This window comes from Plectropomus leopardus, chromosome 11, assembly GCF_026936395.1.
Source record: "Plectropomus leopardus strain MGB_pleo_1.0 chromosome 11, ASM2693639v1, whole genome shotgun sequence".
Lineage (NCBI taxonomy): Eukaryota > Metazoa > Chordata > Actinopteri > Perciformes > Serranidae > Plectropomus > Plectropomus leopardus.
The window spans coordinates 35953094-35971803 of record NC_142186.1 but is presented as its reverse complement, the minus strand read 5'-3'; the positions used below and the strand labels follow the sequence as shown (position 1 = coordinate 35971803).

The following is an 18710-nucleotide window of genomic DNA, read 5'->3' as shown; positions in this document are numbered from 1 at the left end:
TTCAAACCGTTTTAGTCCAAAAACACAGGGCAATTAAAAAAATTATCGTATAAAAGTTTTTACACTCGCATGAGGTGATATTTTAGGCGATTCAAAGAAGCTTTTCTTGGTCACATGATGTTACGAACTATGACCTATGAACTGGCTCCCTCATGATGCAGCAGCAGCTACAAGAGCCGTTATCGTGAACTATGAGCTCCCAGAAATCCCTCCTACGTGGGAGCGGCCACGTATGAGGGGCTCGCCTTTCCATCATGGCTCCATAACACGCCTATAACATGCCTCCATCGGCTGCTGGATGCCTGAACGTGCTGCCGCAAGGTTCGTTCTCATGACTGAGACGGAAAATAACACAGAGGTCTTCTGTTTAAGTTCATTAAGTGGAACACTAAAGTAACCTAACTTTAAATATATTAACATAAAAATATTACAAATTTTCTTTATATTTTTCTTCTTATTTGATTTGGTTTGTTTTTCTAATGATTCTCTCTCTTTCCTTTTTTTCCACTAACTTTTTGCCATTTGCGGGATGGTTCATGCTGATTGCCTTTTTGCCATGTTTTGTAAAGAAATCAAAGTAATAAATTTGCTCAGGCGTCAAAGGTTTACATGCTTGTGAAAGGTGTCTGAACACAGCACAAGAAAATACATTTCGATCCAGGTTTCAAAGTGTTAAAGATGAACCACTAAAAACTCTGTTGTGATCTTAAATAAAATGTAAAAAGTGATAATCTTTCATCTTTCTGCAATCACATTAAATCCAACAGTCATTACATTTTACACATTTAAGACATTGTTTAACTGGATTTCAAACAAAAAAACGTGGAGCTTTAAGCCTTTTCTTCTCTCTAAAATAAAATTAAATTCCTTATTCCTTTTTTAAGACCTCTTATTTAATGTGAAGATAGAAATGTTACCTGATCAGATCCAGGAGCGGTCACATGGCATTCCACAGGGATCAATCTTAGGACCTCTGCTCTTTCTAATATGTAAGTTATACAAATTTTAAAATTTTTACTCTATGCTGATGATTAAGATTTGTTTGTGAGTTCAAAATGTGTCTTTGGCATTTAGATGCACTACATTTAGTAGGCACTGAATCGATTTTAAGGGCTGAAAATAGAAAAACTGTTCGACCCAGGTTTTTTTTATGTCATCTGCAGTGAAGCTACGGCAAAAGGCCAAACCACAGTAACCAAATTAGGGTGGCTTATTTAATCATTACACATTATATAACACACATTAGGATTATACATAACATTGCATCTGGTTATTTGTCATTGTAAAAATTTAAATTAAAAAAATAATGAATTTATTTGATCAAAGTTCTTCTCTGGATCTATTTTAGTTCAATTTTAACCTGATTAGGTGTGCTTTTTAAATCTGAGTTGGCAGTGGTTGGAATTTTAACAAACTTAAAACTACCGTGAGACAAAAACGGTGCAATGAGCCTTTAATTTACAACATGCAACAAATCACAACTTGTAGTTTAAACACACTTTTAAAAAATGTAGAAAAACAACACAAGTCATGTGAGCTCTTTGTGATGTGACTTATAATACTGTGGACATCTTTTCTTCTAAAACATAATTAAATCACGTCATTTCTCCACCCCACCAGCACAGACCTATCCTTTTTAAATGTGGTTCCATTATCTTCATTATTTTTTTCCTCATTGAAACCAAGGCGGCCCATTAGCTTGCAAATAGCAGGTTAATGGATCGATCTCAACAACAACAGAACATTAAGGCACTTTGGAGAAAAACCTAGACAATCTGAACTATCAGGGCGTCTGAGTCCACTGGGGTCTGTTCGTTTTAACGACCACAATGGTGTTTTTTTAATGTTTTAGCTCATAAGCTGGTGGTGCTGATCCAGAACCGAGAACTGACAACTCATGAATCACTTACATATCCATCACAAAATTCCTCACAGGAACAATACTGAAAATCACCACGTTATTGGCGATTCTCTGCACCATCGCCTACACACCTGGTGTTACACAATCTTCTGAACTGTTAGTGATAAAAATGAGGCCTATCTGAGTGTAAACTAACAAAAACTCACTCTGACCAAGAAAGGTCCCTTCCATTTAAGTCAATACAATCAATATAAATGTGTCCAATAGAAAAGACTGATTTAACTGATTATTATAATTGATTTTAATAAAATCAATCTTTATTTGCTCCATACCACCTACCATATGATATAATGGACAAGAAATTCAAGAGTGCCAAAAGTGCCAAGACTGGATTTATGCCTCTTGATTGTACGCCTCCAAACACCATAACAACACCACAAGACCATTCAATGTAATCAAAAGGTCCAAAACAACAAATATTTAACTTGAGATTTGATTTTTTTTTTTTTTTTTTACAACTGCTGATACCAAGGTCAAAAAAAACGTCAAGTTACCTTAAACAAAAAAGGTCCCTTCAAAATAACTATTATACACAAATTAAGGAAGAAAGCCCACCCCATCTTCAATTTCATAAGGTTTTCACTAACTTTAATGACAGAGACCTTTCTCTATCAGGGTAATTCACCCTTTTTTTGTTACTTTAGACCCATTTGAAAGTCTCTAAGCAGATTGCCATGAAATGTCCATCCAGGATCATAACATTTCTTATTATGGTCCTGGATCAGCGCTTATGAGCCACCAAACTACAGATCATTCACCAACCTTCGGTGTCACCCAGTGGACGTTCAGCCCAACATCAGGTCACTTTGCATCAGTGAGAATAGATAGCATCATTAAGCATCAGAAAATACATACGTGCCAAAATAAATAATGTAAACAGTCTGGTTCTGTCCAGCCTGGGGCCAGAATGAATCTCGTGTGAAAGTTTGTGTTTTAAGAATCTCCAGTTTTTCAAATCTTGACAAGATGTTAACAGTTACATCTTAAAGTTTGCATCATCAAAAGAGTTGAAATGTTTGACGGACAGATTCATTCTGGTTCCACACAAAACGTCCAGGCAGCAATATAAAACCCGCGTTAGGGTCAAAAAATAAAGGATGCACCAATAAAAAATATCCGAATTGATACCAAAACTGGATACTGGGCAGATACTGATGGAAAAACTTGGTATATCAAAAGTTCAACAATAGAAATAGAAAAATCTTGAAACAAATCAAAAGCACGCAAAATCGCAATTATTTTTGTACAGTGAAATTAATCAAATGCTTCAGGTTCTGATGTACATTTACATCAGATTTGATCATTTAATTATGGTCAGCTTAAATTGGTATCAGCATTTTAAGAAGTTTTATCAGTGCATCTATAATGAAATAAAGCTTTCATATGTCAAAAAAACCAGACCAAAAAGAAAATACAGTACGATGAAGCAGCAAATACACAGCATATGTGAACATCTTGGACCTTCACAGAAAGTCAAAAACAATATCTGAAAGTGAAATGCAGCAATGTTTAAGTTTGTAGAAAAAAGCTTTTGAGTAGTTGTGACTATAACAGGGAGCTACAGTGGAAAGACCCCGACACGCTGTGTGACTCAGCTGAGAGAGACGTGGTCAATCTTTTTGGCTATTGATCCAAAATGTTGGTTGTAGATCAACGCTGTGAGACACATCTATCAACTTAAGCCGCTGGTTAAGAAGTTTAGGACTGAAGATATGACCAAGAGGTCCAGAAATAACCTGATTTATTTGTGGTGGCCCACCACGACAACAACATCCGTTGCCAAATTTTGGTTTTATATTTTTGGAGCTGGACCATTGATTAAGAGCATTATTGGAATATATATATACATATACACCATCCATCCATCCATCCATTTTCTTCCGTTTATCCGGGGTCGGGTCGCGGGGGCAGCAGCCTAAGCAGGGAAACCCAGACTTCCCTCTCCCCGGCCACTTCGTCCAGCTCTTCCCGGGGGACCCCGAGGCGTTCCCAGGCCAGCTGTGAGACATAGTCTCTCCAGCGTGTCCTGGGTCTTCCCCGGGGCGTCCTGGAGGCATCCTAATTAGATGCCCGAGCCACCTCATCTGGCTCTTCTCAATGCGGAGGAGCAGCGGCTCTACTCCGAGCTCCTCCTGGATGACCGAGCTTCTCACCCTATCTCTAAGGGAGAGCCCAGCCGCCCTACGGAGGAAACTCATTTCGGCCGCTTGTACCCACGATCTTGTTCTTTCGGTCACTACCCAAAGCTCGTGACCACAGGTGAGGGTAGGAACGAAGATCGACCGGTAAATCGAGAGCTTTGCCTTTCGGCTCAGCTCCCTCTTCACCAAGACAGACCGGTGCAGAGTCCGCATTACTGCAGACGCTGCACCGATCCGCCTGTCGACCTCCCGCTCCATCCTTCCCTCACTCATGAACAAGACCCCGAGGTACTTAAACTCCTCCACTTGGGGCAGGACTTCATCCCCGATCCGGAGGGGGCACGCCACCCTTTTCCGGCCGAGAACCATGGTCTCGGATTTGGAGGTGCTGATTCTCATTCCAGCCGCTTCACACTCGGCTGTGAACTGATCCAGTGAGAGCTGAAGGTCACGGCCCGATGAAGCACAGGACCACATCATCTGCAAAGAGCAGAGACCTAATCCTGAGGTCACCAAACCGGACCCCCTCAACAGCCTGGCTGCGCCTAGAAATTCTGTCCATAAAAGTTATGAACAGAATCGGCGATACATATACACCATTTGGTTATGTGGTTGTTACACTGCATCACACTCTCGGAGCGCAGAGCATACTCTGGGACAGACGGAGCAGCAGAACACCAGGCGCAGAAAAGCAAAACCTGACTGTGTATTGCACTGTGTTGAAAAGTTTGTTTTCACTCGCCTTTCTAGCAGCTGTTTCTCTCAGCTCTGATACAACCAACTGATCAATTCTTGATCAGTGAATTAAGTATGAACTGTCGTTTGCGTTAACATTCATTGCCCAATCTAAACTGCTACAACCAACATTTTATCACATGTATCTCACAGTGTGACTTACGGTGAAGCTGTCCGCTCGCTCGCTGTCGTAACACAGCGTGATGGGGCTTTAAGGGATGCACCAGAAGTAAGACAGTAATCTGTATTCAAGTCCATTATATTATATATTTGTCCAGTAAACCTAAACTTCCACATGGTTCTAGTCAAAGTGAAACATTCGATTTTAATCAGATTAAATCCTTCATTCTGTTCTCGGAGCTGCTTCGGAGGAAAAATGTAAGGACACATCAAGTGCAAAATCCGAAGCATCACACTAAGATTTTTGGCATCTGATTAACAGTAAGGCAGTAATCTGAGGATTGACGTCTCTGACTGAAAGCGGAGTTCAGTTTCACATCATCAAGAGTTTTGTAACAAGAAATGGCAGGAAAGTTTCCCACTAAATCACAGACCACAGCCTCTGTCTTCAGCACCTGATTTAACTGAGTTTTAATTCTACAAACATTTCTCGAAGAACAGCACTGCTGCCGCTTCAGAAATCATTTGATTTGTTGAGTTAAACTTTCCAGTTTTCCAGAATTTTCCATTAGTTACCTCACTGTCTTGACTCTGACTTGAATGTCATGGAAACAAATCTGGTGAATATTTTTACCATTACGTACTTTGTTTTCTATCTTTGGTGTTTCTTATCACATCTCACGCTTTTTTTCTTAGTATCTTTTTCCTTGTCTTTTTTAGGCATTTAAAATCGTAATCCAAAAACTTTGATAAGGAAAAAATATCCTTATTTAGCCTTCATGAGCAACTTAAGTCTCTTCTGCACTTGTTTATGGGCCCCATAATGCAGAAGATCTGGATTATTTTATATCGGAGGCGTTTTTGGCTTCATGTACCACTGAGCAACTTTCACAGAATTAGCTGAGCTCCGCTCCAACGCTGTATCCAGTTCTCTCAATGCATCTATGTTAATAACTACAATAAGACTTAATTATCATGTGACGAGTTGGGATGAGATCGTGTTGCTTTGTGTCGTATCTAGACTTGTATCTAAACTTTTTAACCATTTTCTCAGGCTACCAAACAGGGTAACTTTTCATGGTTAGGATGTCCTTCTCCAGTTTGTGCACGATACCATCAGAAATGTTTGTAGAACTAAAAAACAAAATGAATTTTAATCCCAGACTGTTTGCCATTAGTGCACTATTAGGTGGACTTCAGTTTAATGGCACAGAAACTCTGATTGGTCAGAAAACTACGGAGCTGGGGGCCACATGACATGGAAATCTGCGTGCAAAGACTAATAAAGTGTTTACAATCACTAAATTAAAGCACATATTAATAATCAGCTGAATAGTAAAAATACTACAACATGCATGAAAAAGTTCAGCCCAGGAGAGGTATTTTGAGATATTTTGTGCTTCAACAGTCAAGGAGAATCGTACAAATGCATTTTGACCTCTGATTGTTTTCTATTGAGTGCATCATGCCGCACATTTGTAGTTTTTCCACTATTTTTCTGACACCAGGTGTTGTGCTTTAATTCAGCTGCAGTGACAATTAAATGCTGCATCACTTTAAAGCCTTTTTAAAACAATTGTGTTTGCCTCTTTTTAATCTGAATGCCTACTGAATTCTACAAGTCAGTTTTATGATGTGCAGAAATGTATTGACCCATGCATTTTTTTATCTTTATCCACACTTTTGATGTATCAGTCAGTTTGTATAATTGTTAATGCTTTTGCTCGTGCATACATTCTGTCAATCCATGTTTTATTAATATGCATTAGTTTTTTTATTGCATTTACGAACTATTAATCTGTGGCAACTTTTTATGAATCTATACGCACTTTTTTTTATCTGCGTGAACAATTTTTAATGCACACTTAAATTTTATTAATCTGTGTGATTTTAATAAATTCCTATGTGTATTAATCTGTGTAAACGTTACATTCATTAATACATAAATTCTATTCTAATATTTTTTAATCCGTGCATATTTTCATTAAGCTGTATGTACCTTTGATTAATCCGTGTGATTTCTATCAATGTCTTTGCGTATTAATTTATTTGAATCCATGTCTATGTTTGATTAATCTGCACATTTTCTAATGCATGCATAATGTCTCTAATCTGATGTTACATTTTTAAATTAATGTGTACAAATTCATCTGTACATTTTCTTTATTATGTTTTTTTAGCGCTTTATTAAAAAGCAGATCGTGTTTTAAAAATATGTGCGTAACCTTTACTAATCTGTGCGGCAGATTTCCAGTAATTTTTTCTACCATATGACCCCGTGACAGGCTCCATACAAATCATAATCACTTTTTCATTTAATGTGAATGTTTCTCTCTTTTTCTGGCATCATTTTAAACTGTTACTGATGTGCTTTCTGATAACTCTGATTGGATTTAAATTGCAATGATTAACAGTTTGTTTTCTTAAAAAGCACCGAGGACAGTCGTATAGGTCCCGTCTGTGAGGAAAAAACTGGACAGCACGGTGGGACTGTAATAACCGCTGTCCTTTGATACTGAACTCATGGCTTCTGACAGCAAATTGATTTCCACCGCAGACTGCGAGTCTGACTGTGGGATGTTAATGTGATGCTTCATGGGAGTTACTGCCGCACCCACATAAAGGAGATTTAGATGATAGTGATGGTACCATTAATATCTCAAATCAACGGCACACTTTTTTCAGCACAGTAGTGAAATTACTGTTTGAAGGATTCAGCTGGTGTCATTTCATATTTTTGTTCTTGTCAACAAATGACAAAAATCCTGCTTTTCTTCGCACTATAAAGTCTCACATGTTGATTTTACTTTAAAAAAATCAAGGAAACAACAAAAATGTAAGTAAATATAACAGTTAATTTATGTTTACTTTATATCTAATTGTTAAGTTTACTTAAAATGTTGTTATATTTACTTGTAGAGTGCACGCCTAATATGCAGAGGCTATGTGTTGTTTTTAATCAACTCATCTCGCAGGATCAAGGACAAATTGTAATTTTAATTTTTCTTTCCTGTCATTTTTCTTGCTGTTCTATAAAATAAAGGCCACACAAGCCTACAAAATAAATAATGAAATTAAAAAATAGCTTGAAAACTTTAATTAAATCAATCTTTCTAAGGTTTTAGCAGTTTCAGTAAACCAAGTTTACCGTGCGACATATATTTGTATTCCGCTGGTTGCAAACTAGTCAGTCATATTTGTATTTTCTTTAACATGTAAATAAAATCGAACTTGCACATCTTTTAAGGTCATAATTGCCGAAATCCTCTTTGTCATGATAAAGTTAAGTCAGACTAACTTGGTTTACTGAAGCTGCTAACACTTACAAAAAACTTCAAATTAATGTTTATATTCATGTTCACTTTCCTTTTTAATCGGTTTCCAAGATTATTTTAGGGAAGATCAAAATGTCAGATTTCACAGTGTGGGGACTATTTTCAGCAGCGGATTAATGCACATTTTGGTGCTGAGTGAGTGTTTCTGACAGACCTCTTCGTAGATCAGTTTTGATTTGGTTTGTTGACAATAACAAAAATATTGATTACCACCAGATTTATCTTTAATAACAGAGAAAAGCAGCACTTTTTCCTAGTTTTGTGTTTGTTTTTGCATTGTTAGCATGCTAATGTTTCCTTTTGTTTCAATTCACATAAATTCGAGCATGCCATTGTTTTTTTTAGCACACATTAGCCCCTGAGTTATGTTTTAGCATGCTAACAAAGTCATTAGCATGCATGTTGTTTTCTGTAAAATGTCAGCGTGTTAATGTTTGTTAGCACACTGTAGCATGATAGAAGTGTGCTAACAAAAATTAGCTTCGCTGGCTAACAGGGCTATACTGTGCATTGTCAGTGCTGGGCATTTAAGACAGGTGATTTTTAAAAAAGAGCGCAATACATCCGTGGTCCAGTGTGTTTTTTTCTGAGCTAGAGGAAAGAATGTAAAAAGCTGGAATGGATGAGATATCTGATGACGAATCGAGCAAATCAAGCTGTAAACCACCGAGGAAGTGAATCAAAGAGGCGACTTGTGACTGCGGCTGCACTCTGACACGTGTGAGATTTTGGCGGGAAAATGTCTGGATTGTTTTATGGCACAACAGGCAGAGGGCGCTGTTCTTCAAGAGCTGAAGCAGCTTCAACTTTTCTAAAAAGCTTCTCTAAATCTTCAGTAGCAGACGGTGGAAGGAGGGAAAACTAAAAAACAAACATGTCTACCATTTCCAGGAGGGAAAGTCGGGGCGGGAAACAGCAGGGGATGATGGGAAATGTAGTTGAGGGAGTGTTCGCACTGCAGTGTCATTCGTTGATTTTACTAATACACTGATGGTTAAAATGTGACTGAGCACCTTTAACATGAAAATGTGTCCTTAAGTAAATGTATTCTGTATATCTGAGTAATACTGTATCTACGGTCCCATCAGAGTCGACGGTCGGGGATATTTACGTTTCAAAACGACGGCTGGTCCTGGAACAGCTGCTCCGTTACCTCCGCAGTGTGAATTATAATCCAGTCAGGTTCATTATCCAGGCGGTTGCTAGGCAGAAAAATGACCAGGACACAGCAAACTGCCGTCACAGCCGTCTGGGTAACTCATGACGGAGCGCTCCTTACACCGCTGCACCTGAGGGAGCGAGGAAGGATGAAAGGAGGGAGGAAAGGAAGGGACCATGAAGGAAGACAAGAAGCAAGGACGAACAGAAAGATGGAGAGATGGAAGAAAAGACAGGAGGAAGAATGAAAGACAGGACAGAAGGAAAGAAGGAGAAAAGGATGGATGGAGGAAACGAAGGGAGCATGATGGAAAGATGGATGCAAGGAAGGAAAGCAGAATGAAGTAAGGACAAAAGGAATGAAGGGTGGATGGAAGGATAGGAGGAAAGAAGAAGAGAAGGAGGGAAGGATGGCAAGGAGGACGGATGGAAGGGAGGAAGGAGGGACAGAAGGTGGAAAAAAGGGATTTTTTATTTCATTTGAATTGGTTGTTTGATTTGATTCATTATTATTATTAATAATAATCATTTTTACTACTGTTTCCTGTGTTATAATGTGATGTTATGTTTTAAGACTAATGGGAATCCCCACAATTAACAAATAAAAGTGACATGAAACGATTGAAAGGAGACAGAAAGATGAGGCTGTGACTGCAGTAAAAATAATCTCATCATGTGAATCGCTCTCACATGTCCGATTATCAGCAGAAGTTTCTCTCATGAAACACACAGTTGGTTCAGTGTTGTTAGAAATCTGATATTCTGCCTTTCAGTTCCCCTTCAACGGCTCATTAGCACCATTAGCATCGACGGCATTCCTCACCAAAACCAGCAGACACAGTGAGTCAGTGTCACACGGTCTCCTGTTTATTTACACATGTAACTATGAGGATCCTTCATTTTTAATGATACCGATACCATCATCGAGACCCCTTAACGATCAAAGGCGTTATCAATACTTTTCTTAATTTGGTGAAAAGACTGGGCGACAATACATTTTTCACAGAAGTGGTTTAATTGTCACTTTCAGTCATGTTTTTAGTGATTACAAAACAAATGATTGTTGCTCATGATAGGATGTAAAAAGGTTGTAATTCCATCTCTTACTATCCATTTAATTTAGCTGAGAAAACAATTTTCTTTTTCTTAATGTTACATTTGAACACATCACAATGAAGGTTTACTTAGCTTTGCCTAATAGTCATTTTACTGAGCCGACCTTAAACACGTCACAATGAAACCTTTTGCAGCCTCGTTTATTTAGCTAAGCTCTTTTCCTGACAATTTTAACTGGGATTTCACCAAGTGAACGTTTGTGCCAAATATGAAGAAATTCTGTCAACATTTTCTTTAAATAACACATGAACAAGAATGAGACGGATGCAATGTCACATTGACCTTGACCTCTGACCTTTGGCCATCAAAATCTTATCAGTTCAATGTTAAGTTCAAGTGGATGTTTGTGCCAAATTTTAGGAAATTCCCTCATGACATTCTTGAGATATCACGTTCACAATAATGGGACAGATGGATGGACAAACAGACAGAAAACAACATACTGCCTTTGTAAATGATAAAAATACAGTTAATATAAACATATTACATAATAAAAAACTGGTGCAAGATCGGACTTACCGGTCTGATGAGAGCCGCAGGTCACACTGTAAGACGTCCACAAACTAACGGCCATCAGGAACGTCGCTATGAACCCAAACACCTGCAAACACACACACAATCAGCTCATCGATGAATCCGAGTGAACATTTGTGTCAAATTTAAATTAATTCAGTCAAGGTGTTCTTGGGGTATTGCATTTGCAACGAATAAGACAAATGCAAGGTCATTCTGGCCTTGACCTTTGATCACCAAAATCTAATCAGTTCATCCTTAAGTCAACTTGAACATTCATGCCAAATTTGACGTAATTCCCCCAAGGTGTTCTTGAAATATTGCACTCACAAGAATGAGACAGAAGAGGTTACTTTGACTTTAACCTTTGACCTATGACCACAAAAATCTAATCAATTCCATCATGAGTCCAAAATTTGAGGAAATTCCTTCAAGGAGTTCCTGAGATATTATGTTCACCAGCGCAAAGGCATAACGAAAAACAAAATATAAAACACATTTTTCAGGGCGATATGAGGTTTTGAAGAAAGTGATTAGTCAGACAAACGATGTTATCAGCGCAGAAGTCAATGTGACTTCCTGTGAAATGAGAGGGGGGACAGACGGACAGAAGCAGGAAGGACAGAGGAAGTCCCGGAGGAATTTTAATATTTTTGCCTCAGCGTGGAGGGCGGTCACACAGAGCTCTCACTCTGACTCTGCTCTACCAACCATAAACCAGATAATTCGATAAAGGAATGAAAACAATCCTTTGTGCAGAGCACAAAGTTTCCGGATGGAAATTACACCTAAAAAACGTTCTTTACGTGCAGCTGCTTTCCTTTAACATTTTATTTACTCTACATACTTTTATACTCTACATACATGGATCCTCTTCTAAAAGATTTCAAATGCTTACAACTGCATCATCATGAGCAAACTCCATCCACTTAAAGGGGAAATTCAGTCCAGTCAGAGTTAGTAGTAAATGTAGTCCACTGAAGCAGGAAATTCTTAACTCCTCATTTTTGACCAAAAACGAGAGTTTGCAGGTGCGAAATAAGTTTCTGCATGCATTGCTCTCACTGGAGGTGCTGGTGCCGCAGTTAGAGGCAGGAAGAACCAAAGGCTGCCTCTGGATTGATGGGACTCCCTAAAAGCACAGCATTTTACCCAGATGGACATGGTTTAGCAGGACGCGGCAGGGCATGCTTCAGAGAGCACCTTTACCAACTCAGCCCATACTGAGTGCACGTTCACACGGAATCATATGACAACCTCTGTGCACGGTGACGTCGCAGCACCGCTTCATGCACGCCCGTCCTGTTCTCCTACGGTGTGTCATTACAAAGATACATCCCCAACTACTGGCCTGGCATGCACACTACAGCACTTTAGGTTGTTTATGCTGATCCTTGTACATGAGGATCGACTCATAATGTTGTCATGTAAACGTGGATTTTTTTTGTCAAATGCAAAGGAACGATTTTTTCATTTTCAGTAGGGCCGTTCTCGTCTAAACGCGGCCTAAATAATGACGTTCTGCTGCTCCATTTGTGCCCAGAGTACACACTGCGATCCGAGACTGTAGACAATGTATAAACAAACTTTATAATTATTCCAACAGTGCTCCTACTGAACAGTCCTGGTCCAAAAATATAAAATCAATAGGTGGCAGATGTTTTTATTGTAGAGGGCAGCAACAAATAAATGAATACTGCAATAAGGAAGTAACTGCTTCAAATGACTATATTTGCCGTCACCACTGGTTGGATATCCACATAAAAGGCGTCAAATTTGCACTTTTAAGAAAAATAATCCCTGGCTTCAGTTTTATCTTTTCCACTGGTGCAGTATTTTCAAACATGCCTTGGCGCTCGTGCTCACAGACCCCGGCTCAGACTCCAGAGGGACTGAGAAGTGGTCTGAGGTGAGAGGATCAGAGCAGCCGGCTGACACTGAGTCTGTCCTTCACTCTGTGAACATGAAACACAACACGCTGCATCAAACTGTAACACGACTCCTCGATATCACCGTCTCCTAATCAGCCTACAGTAAAGGAATAATCATTATTGCTTGGAAATCTTTTTATTGCCTCAGTTTTATCTATTTTATTTTTTGAAAATGTAGTTATTTAAGGAGGCTACTGTTCCTTGAATTCACTTCAGTGGTTTGAGTTCATAACACCTCTGTTGTTATGAAAACACGTGTCGCTCCCCGCTGATGAACTGGCGCTCTGCTTGACGTTACCTTTATTATCAGACTCAGGCTGTTTACGCAATAACCGTTCTTGCATGAAACGCTTCACTTTTGTTGCGGTTTGGCCTTTCGTTCACATGACAACGGCATTTTGGGAGCCTGAAAACACAAACTTTTGAAACGGGGTTCCAGCATGTTATTTTTGAAAACACCACCCCTTCTGTCGCCGTGTTAGCAGGCGATGTGCGGACCCTGTGTGAAAGGTGACGTCATAGCCGCGCTTCACGCATACGCGTCAGACAAAAAGCCACGCGCAGTAGGAGGACAACAATAACAAATGGCGAATTACTGAGCTGTGTTTTTGCTGCGGACTCTACGGACCACCGCTGTGATCAGCGAAGACGTTCGCCATCGTTTGTTTATACTCAACGCTCTGAGTAAGAACGCCTTTCTGCTCAGGCCCCTGCTCTTCTTCTGTGGTGTGTCATCACAAAGTTAGACCGCCAGTTACTGGCCTGGCAGGCATACTGCAGCGTTTGCAGTGTTTTTGCAGATTCGTGCACACAAGGATCGTTTTTCTCGTATGAATGCAGGTTGTTGTTTTTTTATTTAAAGGAAAGACTTTACGTTTTTAGTCGGGCCATTCTCATCTAAACGTGGCCTCAGAGGTGGAAGGTGTGACCATGTCCTCTGCAGATTTACCCAGGTATCCCGGGGTCTGTGTGGTTACGTACCGATGCGACCACCAGCGCTGAAACTCCTCCACTCGTCACAGCAGCAGCGATGGAGGCGATGAAGATTAGGACGGTCCCGACGGAGTAATGAAAGAACTCCTGAAACAGCAGAAATGAGATAATGTGTGTGACAGAGGGTTTAATCCCAGACACTGAGACACTGGGACACTGGGACACTGGGACACTGGGACACTGAGACACTGGGACACTGAGACACTGGGACACTGAGACACTGGGACACTGAGACACTGGGACACTGGGACACTGAGACACTGGGACACTGGGACACTGAGACACTGGGACACTGGGACGCTGAGACGCTGAGATGCTGGGACGCTGGGACACTGAGACACTGGGACACTGGGACACTGAGACACTGGGACACTGGGACACTGAGACACTGAGACACTGGGACACTGAGAGGGAAACGTCCTAAGAAGCTCCTCATTGCTTCATTACCCACCACACAATAGTTCTCTTCTTTCAGGCCTCTAAACTCTTAATTATCCGTCTGTCTGCTGGCTGACCTAATCTGTGCGTGAGGCTGACTTTCACTGAGGTTATTCTGTCTTCTAACGGTGGATTATCAGCATACTACTGCTTTGTGCAAAGAAAACTAGCATTATCTGATTTTAAACTCTCATAGATTAGCCGTGGTATCAATCTGACTAAAATGTGAAACTTAGCTCAGTGTACAGTTGAGTGGACAGTGAGCAGAGAGGAAACTTTCAGTGCTACAAAAAACTGATAAAATTCAGAAAGTGCATCTTTATCATAAACAAATGAGACGAAGCAAACATGCAGTGTCATTGCAGAAGCTTCCTTCCTTCCTTTTTTAAGCCAAAAGACGCATTTTGCATTATTTCAATAATAGCACATCCTGTCAGAGACACTGGGGATCAGACGGTCATAAGTTACACAAGCTCAATAAAATGCAACAGTGAAACAGATTAACGTGCAGATAGACGTGTTTGATAAACCTGCTGAAGGAGGATTTCACCTCTGCAGCCTGAAAAAGTTTTCATATTTCACAGACAGCTGGAGAAATTCTTCCTGCTCACCGTCAGCGGCCAGTTGATGCAGGGCATCTTCTGCTGCAGCCTGAACAGGTGCATGAGGAAGAAGATGAGGAAGGCGATGAGGAACCACAGCGCCACCACCTCAAAGTACTGGATGGCCGCCCAGTTGGGCCAACCACGAACACAACGCACGCACACGAAGGCGACGAGCAGGGCGAGCTGGAGGAAACAAATCACAGCGTATAGCCGTTTCATCAACAATGAAATTTTAAAGTGTTTACATAAAATGCCATAAACAACAATGCAAAGTGCAAAAAAATCAATTAAAATTAACTGATTAAAAACTTTAAGAGCTGGAGAATAGAAAAAAACAAGCTAAAATACTGAGACAGGTTTAAAACAAAAAATAAAAGTTAGGGTAGAGTGTGAGAAATTAACCTTTGAAAACTGGGGAAAATGGTTTGATTTCTTTCAAAAACATGGAAAGAAAGCAATGAGCAACTTAAGAAAAATGATTTAACAAGTGACTAAAAAAAAGTCAAAAATGTACAGTAGCCTAAAAAAGGCAAAAAAGAGCTTAAAAAAGGCAAAAAAACCCCTAAATAATAGCCCCCAAAAAAGGAAAGTAGAAAAAAGGTGCTTAAGAAAAACTATGTGACATAATTTCAAATTTAAGTCTTATAATTATAAATATAGTTGAATGAACATTTTTGCATAGATTTTTTTATTCCAAACCTACTCATTTCTAGTTGACAACTTTTTTCCGATGTTTTCGAAAGAAACCAACCCACTGCTCAGAGTTCAAAGACTTAAAACTGAACCCAGCACAAGAAAAATGATGTTGTTTCCGGTTTTAAAGGGCTGCTTAATATTCAAATTGGTCATCAAAGCTAAACATCGCTTTAGTACTCTGAAGCCTGTAAGTCTGCTGATGGTCCACACTGTTCTCGCTGTCAGGAAACAGTTCAGCGCGCAGCCGACTGATGAGGAGAGCTGCGTCTGACATCACTCACGTCTTACTGAGCGGGTGGCTGAATAATTTCGCTCCATCACACCATCGACAGCAGGATTTCCTGCAGAGTTTTAAGGCCGCGGTGGGTCGCCTGAAGCAAAACGCAGCAGGAAATCCTGCTGAACCATCGACGGTCAATAACCATGATCTAACTACCATCATGCATTGTCTTGTCAGGTTTTTACCGTCGACACGATGTGGCAGGAATCGACCCAAGAAATTTTGACATTTTTATTAAGTATGATATTATCCTGTTAAGATTCAGTGAGAACGAGCAGAGGCGCTCAATAACACAGAAAAAATAGTGAACGAGGTGATTGTTTAAAGCAGCATGTGGTCATTTTGTTAATTTGTAATATATATACATATTGCATTTTATTACTTTATTTTTAACTTCTGCACTATTTTGTTCCAAGTTTTTACAAATTCAAATAATTCAAAGGTGAGTCACACCGCTCAGTCCGTCCCAGTCTGGTGTTGATTTCACAGGGAAGTATCATAAATGGGTATCTGTGCTTTTGTTGCACATGGATGAATGAATTTTACGTCCCCTTTTTGTCTCCAGATCTAACTCAGCATGTTACATTAATGCACATTTCAGCAAATCTCTGATGCATTTCACTTATTCTTCACACTGTGAACCACTGAAGTACATACGTGCTGCTGGGAGGACACTGATACTCATATTAAACTCTCAGAATTTATTTGTTAATTATGTTCTGTATTTTTTAAGTGACTAAAGTAATCAATGAATGCAGTGCAATAAAAAGTACAATATTTTCTTTTGAGTCGCAGTTTGCAATAAACTTTTAATTCAGTAATTACCTGGTGTGACTCTGATTGTACTTTCAAACACTGCACAGCATTATTTATTAGGGGTCGGCAGATTATTACCGATTATCATAGACCAATATTTAGAATTTTGCAAATGATCTGTATCAGTGTTTTAATGATCACCAATAAAATTAATTAGTTGAAAAGTGCAAAGAAAGTGTCAGCATGGGAGGAACTTCTACTTTGCACAACTTCGGGCAGCTGTTTTTATTTATTCTTTTTTTTAAATTTTAACTTGACTTTACAAAAAAATGAAAAAGTTGCTGGGAACGTGCTGTATATGATGTTGAAAGACTTTCACTTTTGATTTTCTAAAGGCATTTAAACAAAGTTTGTGTTGGAGTTTGTTATATTAAAGTCAGCAAGATTTTAATTTTTTTAATCAGTTCCAAATATCGGTTATCAGTCTCATTAACTACTAATAACAGCCCGAAAAAAGATATAAATCGACCTTATTAGTCCGTTTAGCTGAAGCTGTTAGTTTGGCCCTGAATGCTCCTAAAACACTGCACAGCATTATTTATGTCAGTGTCACGTGCTCAGAGTAACACTAACACAAGGTGGTTACATTTTTTTTTAAAAATAGTTATCATCCTAACAAGCATTCACTAAAAGAGTCCATCAGAATTCAATATATTCAATACATAATATAATTAAAAATTGAAGTATTATATAATATTCAAATATATGTATATACTGTAGTTTCCTAATGTCTCCATATAAACTGCATTTTGGCCGTCGAGCTAACAGCTAACAGCTAACGGTGGTTAACACAGGTGTGCGGGATAACCCGGTAAAGTCCGGGTTCGCGGATTCTTACGATCTGTCCTATCTTCATCAGTCCCGGGATGGTCCGGGTGTAGCCCATGTTCAGTCCGCCGTCGCTGGACGTCCTGGTCGTTGTTGTCGTGGTGATGACGGTGTGCGACATGTTGACGGTAAACCGCGCCGGTAAACGACAACAACAACACGGTAAATGTGAATCTTTACACAAGTTAAACTGCCGCAGGGAGACAGCGTCGACTGCAGCCGTTAACGGTGCGGACCGACTGTCGGGACGATACACCCCGTCAAAGCAGACCGGAGAAACATGACGACTTCCGGACGGACATTTCACAATAAAAGACATGGGTCGGCTGAGGTGACTCACAACAAAAATATTTAGATAAATGTATCATTTTAAAAAATATGTAGAAAGTTATTAATATTGATATAAAATAATATTAATAGTAATAATATTGTTGTTGTTATTATATATTCAGATTAACTGTATTGTTGCATCTTATAGCTTATTTGAAACATATTATTAAGTAATATTATTTAATATTGATAGAAATTATTATCATTATTATTATTGTTGTTGTTGTTATTATTATTATTTTCTATCATTGTTAAATAATATTAACTCATAAATATTATTCTTAATATTTTCTACCAATATTGAATAATATTAACTCAAAATATGTTTTATATAGACTATAAGATGCCACAATAAAGTTAATGTTATTATAGATTTAGATTAACATTATTGTTGCATCTTATATATTTAATATAGTGAATAAAGTGAAGATAGATAGATAGATAGATAGACAGATAGACAGATAGACAGATAGACAGATAGACAGATAGATAGATTCACTTTATTATGGCATCTTATATTTAAAACAGATTTTGAGGTAGGTCTGTGGAAGCCCAAAACCAATATCATTTAAAAGACAGTATTTGATGTGTATATAAACGATAAAATAAAATAATGCATAATATCCTCTATTATCAGTTAGAGTTGAAGGTAAATTGTTAACATAGAATATTAATCTGCACAGCTGCACAGAGACAAACTCTTCTCAGCATCTCCGTGCCTTTATTTTGAAGTGAACATCCTGTGTGATAGTGT

At 38.9% G+C, this 18710-nt stretch overlaps 1 protein-coding gene across 1 annotated transcript; it reads right to left on the bottom strand.

The window, feature by feature from the left end:
• Window positions 1-1436: 1436 nt before the first annotated feature.
• On the bottom strand, window positions 1437-17911 carry cmtm7 (CKLF-like MARVEL transmembrane domain containing 7). Its single transcript, XM_042490125.2, has 5 exons — window positions 17637-17911; window positions 15013-15189; window positions 13952-14050; window positions 11046-11127; window positions 1437-9541 (listed from the first exon to the last, which is right to left on the bottom strand). The coding sequence occupies exons 1-5, from the start codon at window positions 17745-17747 to the stop codon at window positions 9528-9530; spliced, it is 483 nt and encodes a 160-aa protein (XP_042346059.1). The 5' UTR covers window positions 17748-17911; the 3' UTR covers window positions 1437-9527.
• Window positions 17912-18710: the final 799 nt, after the last annotated feature.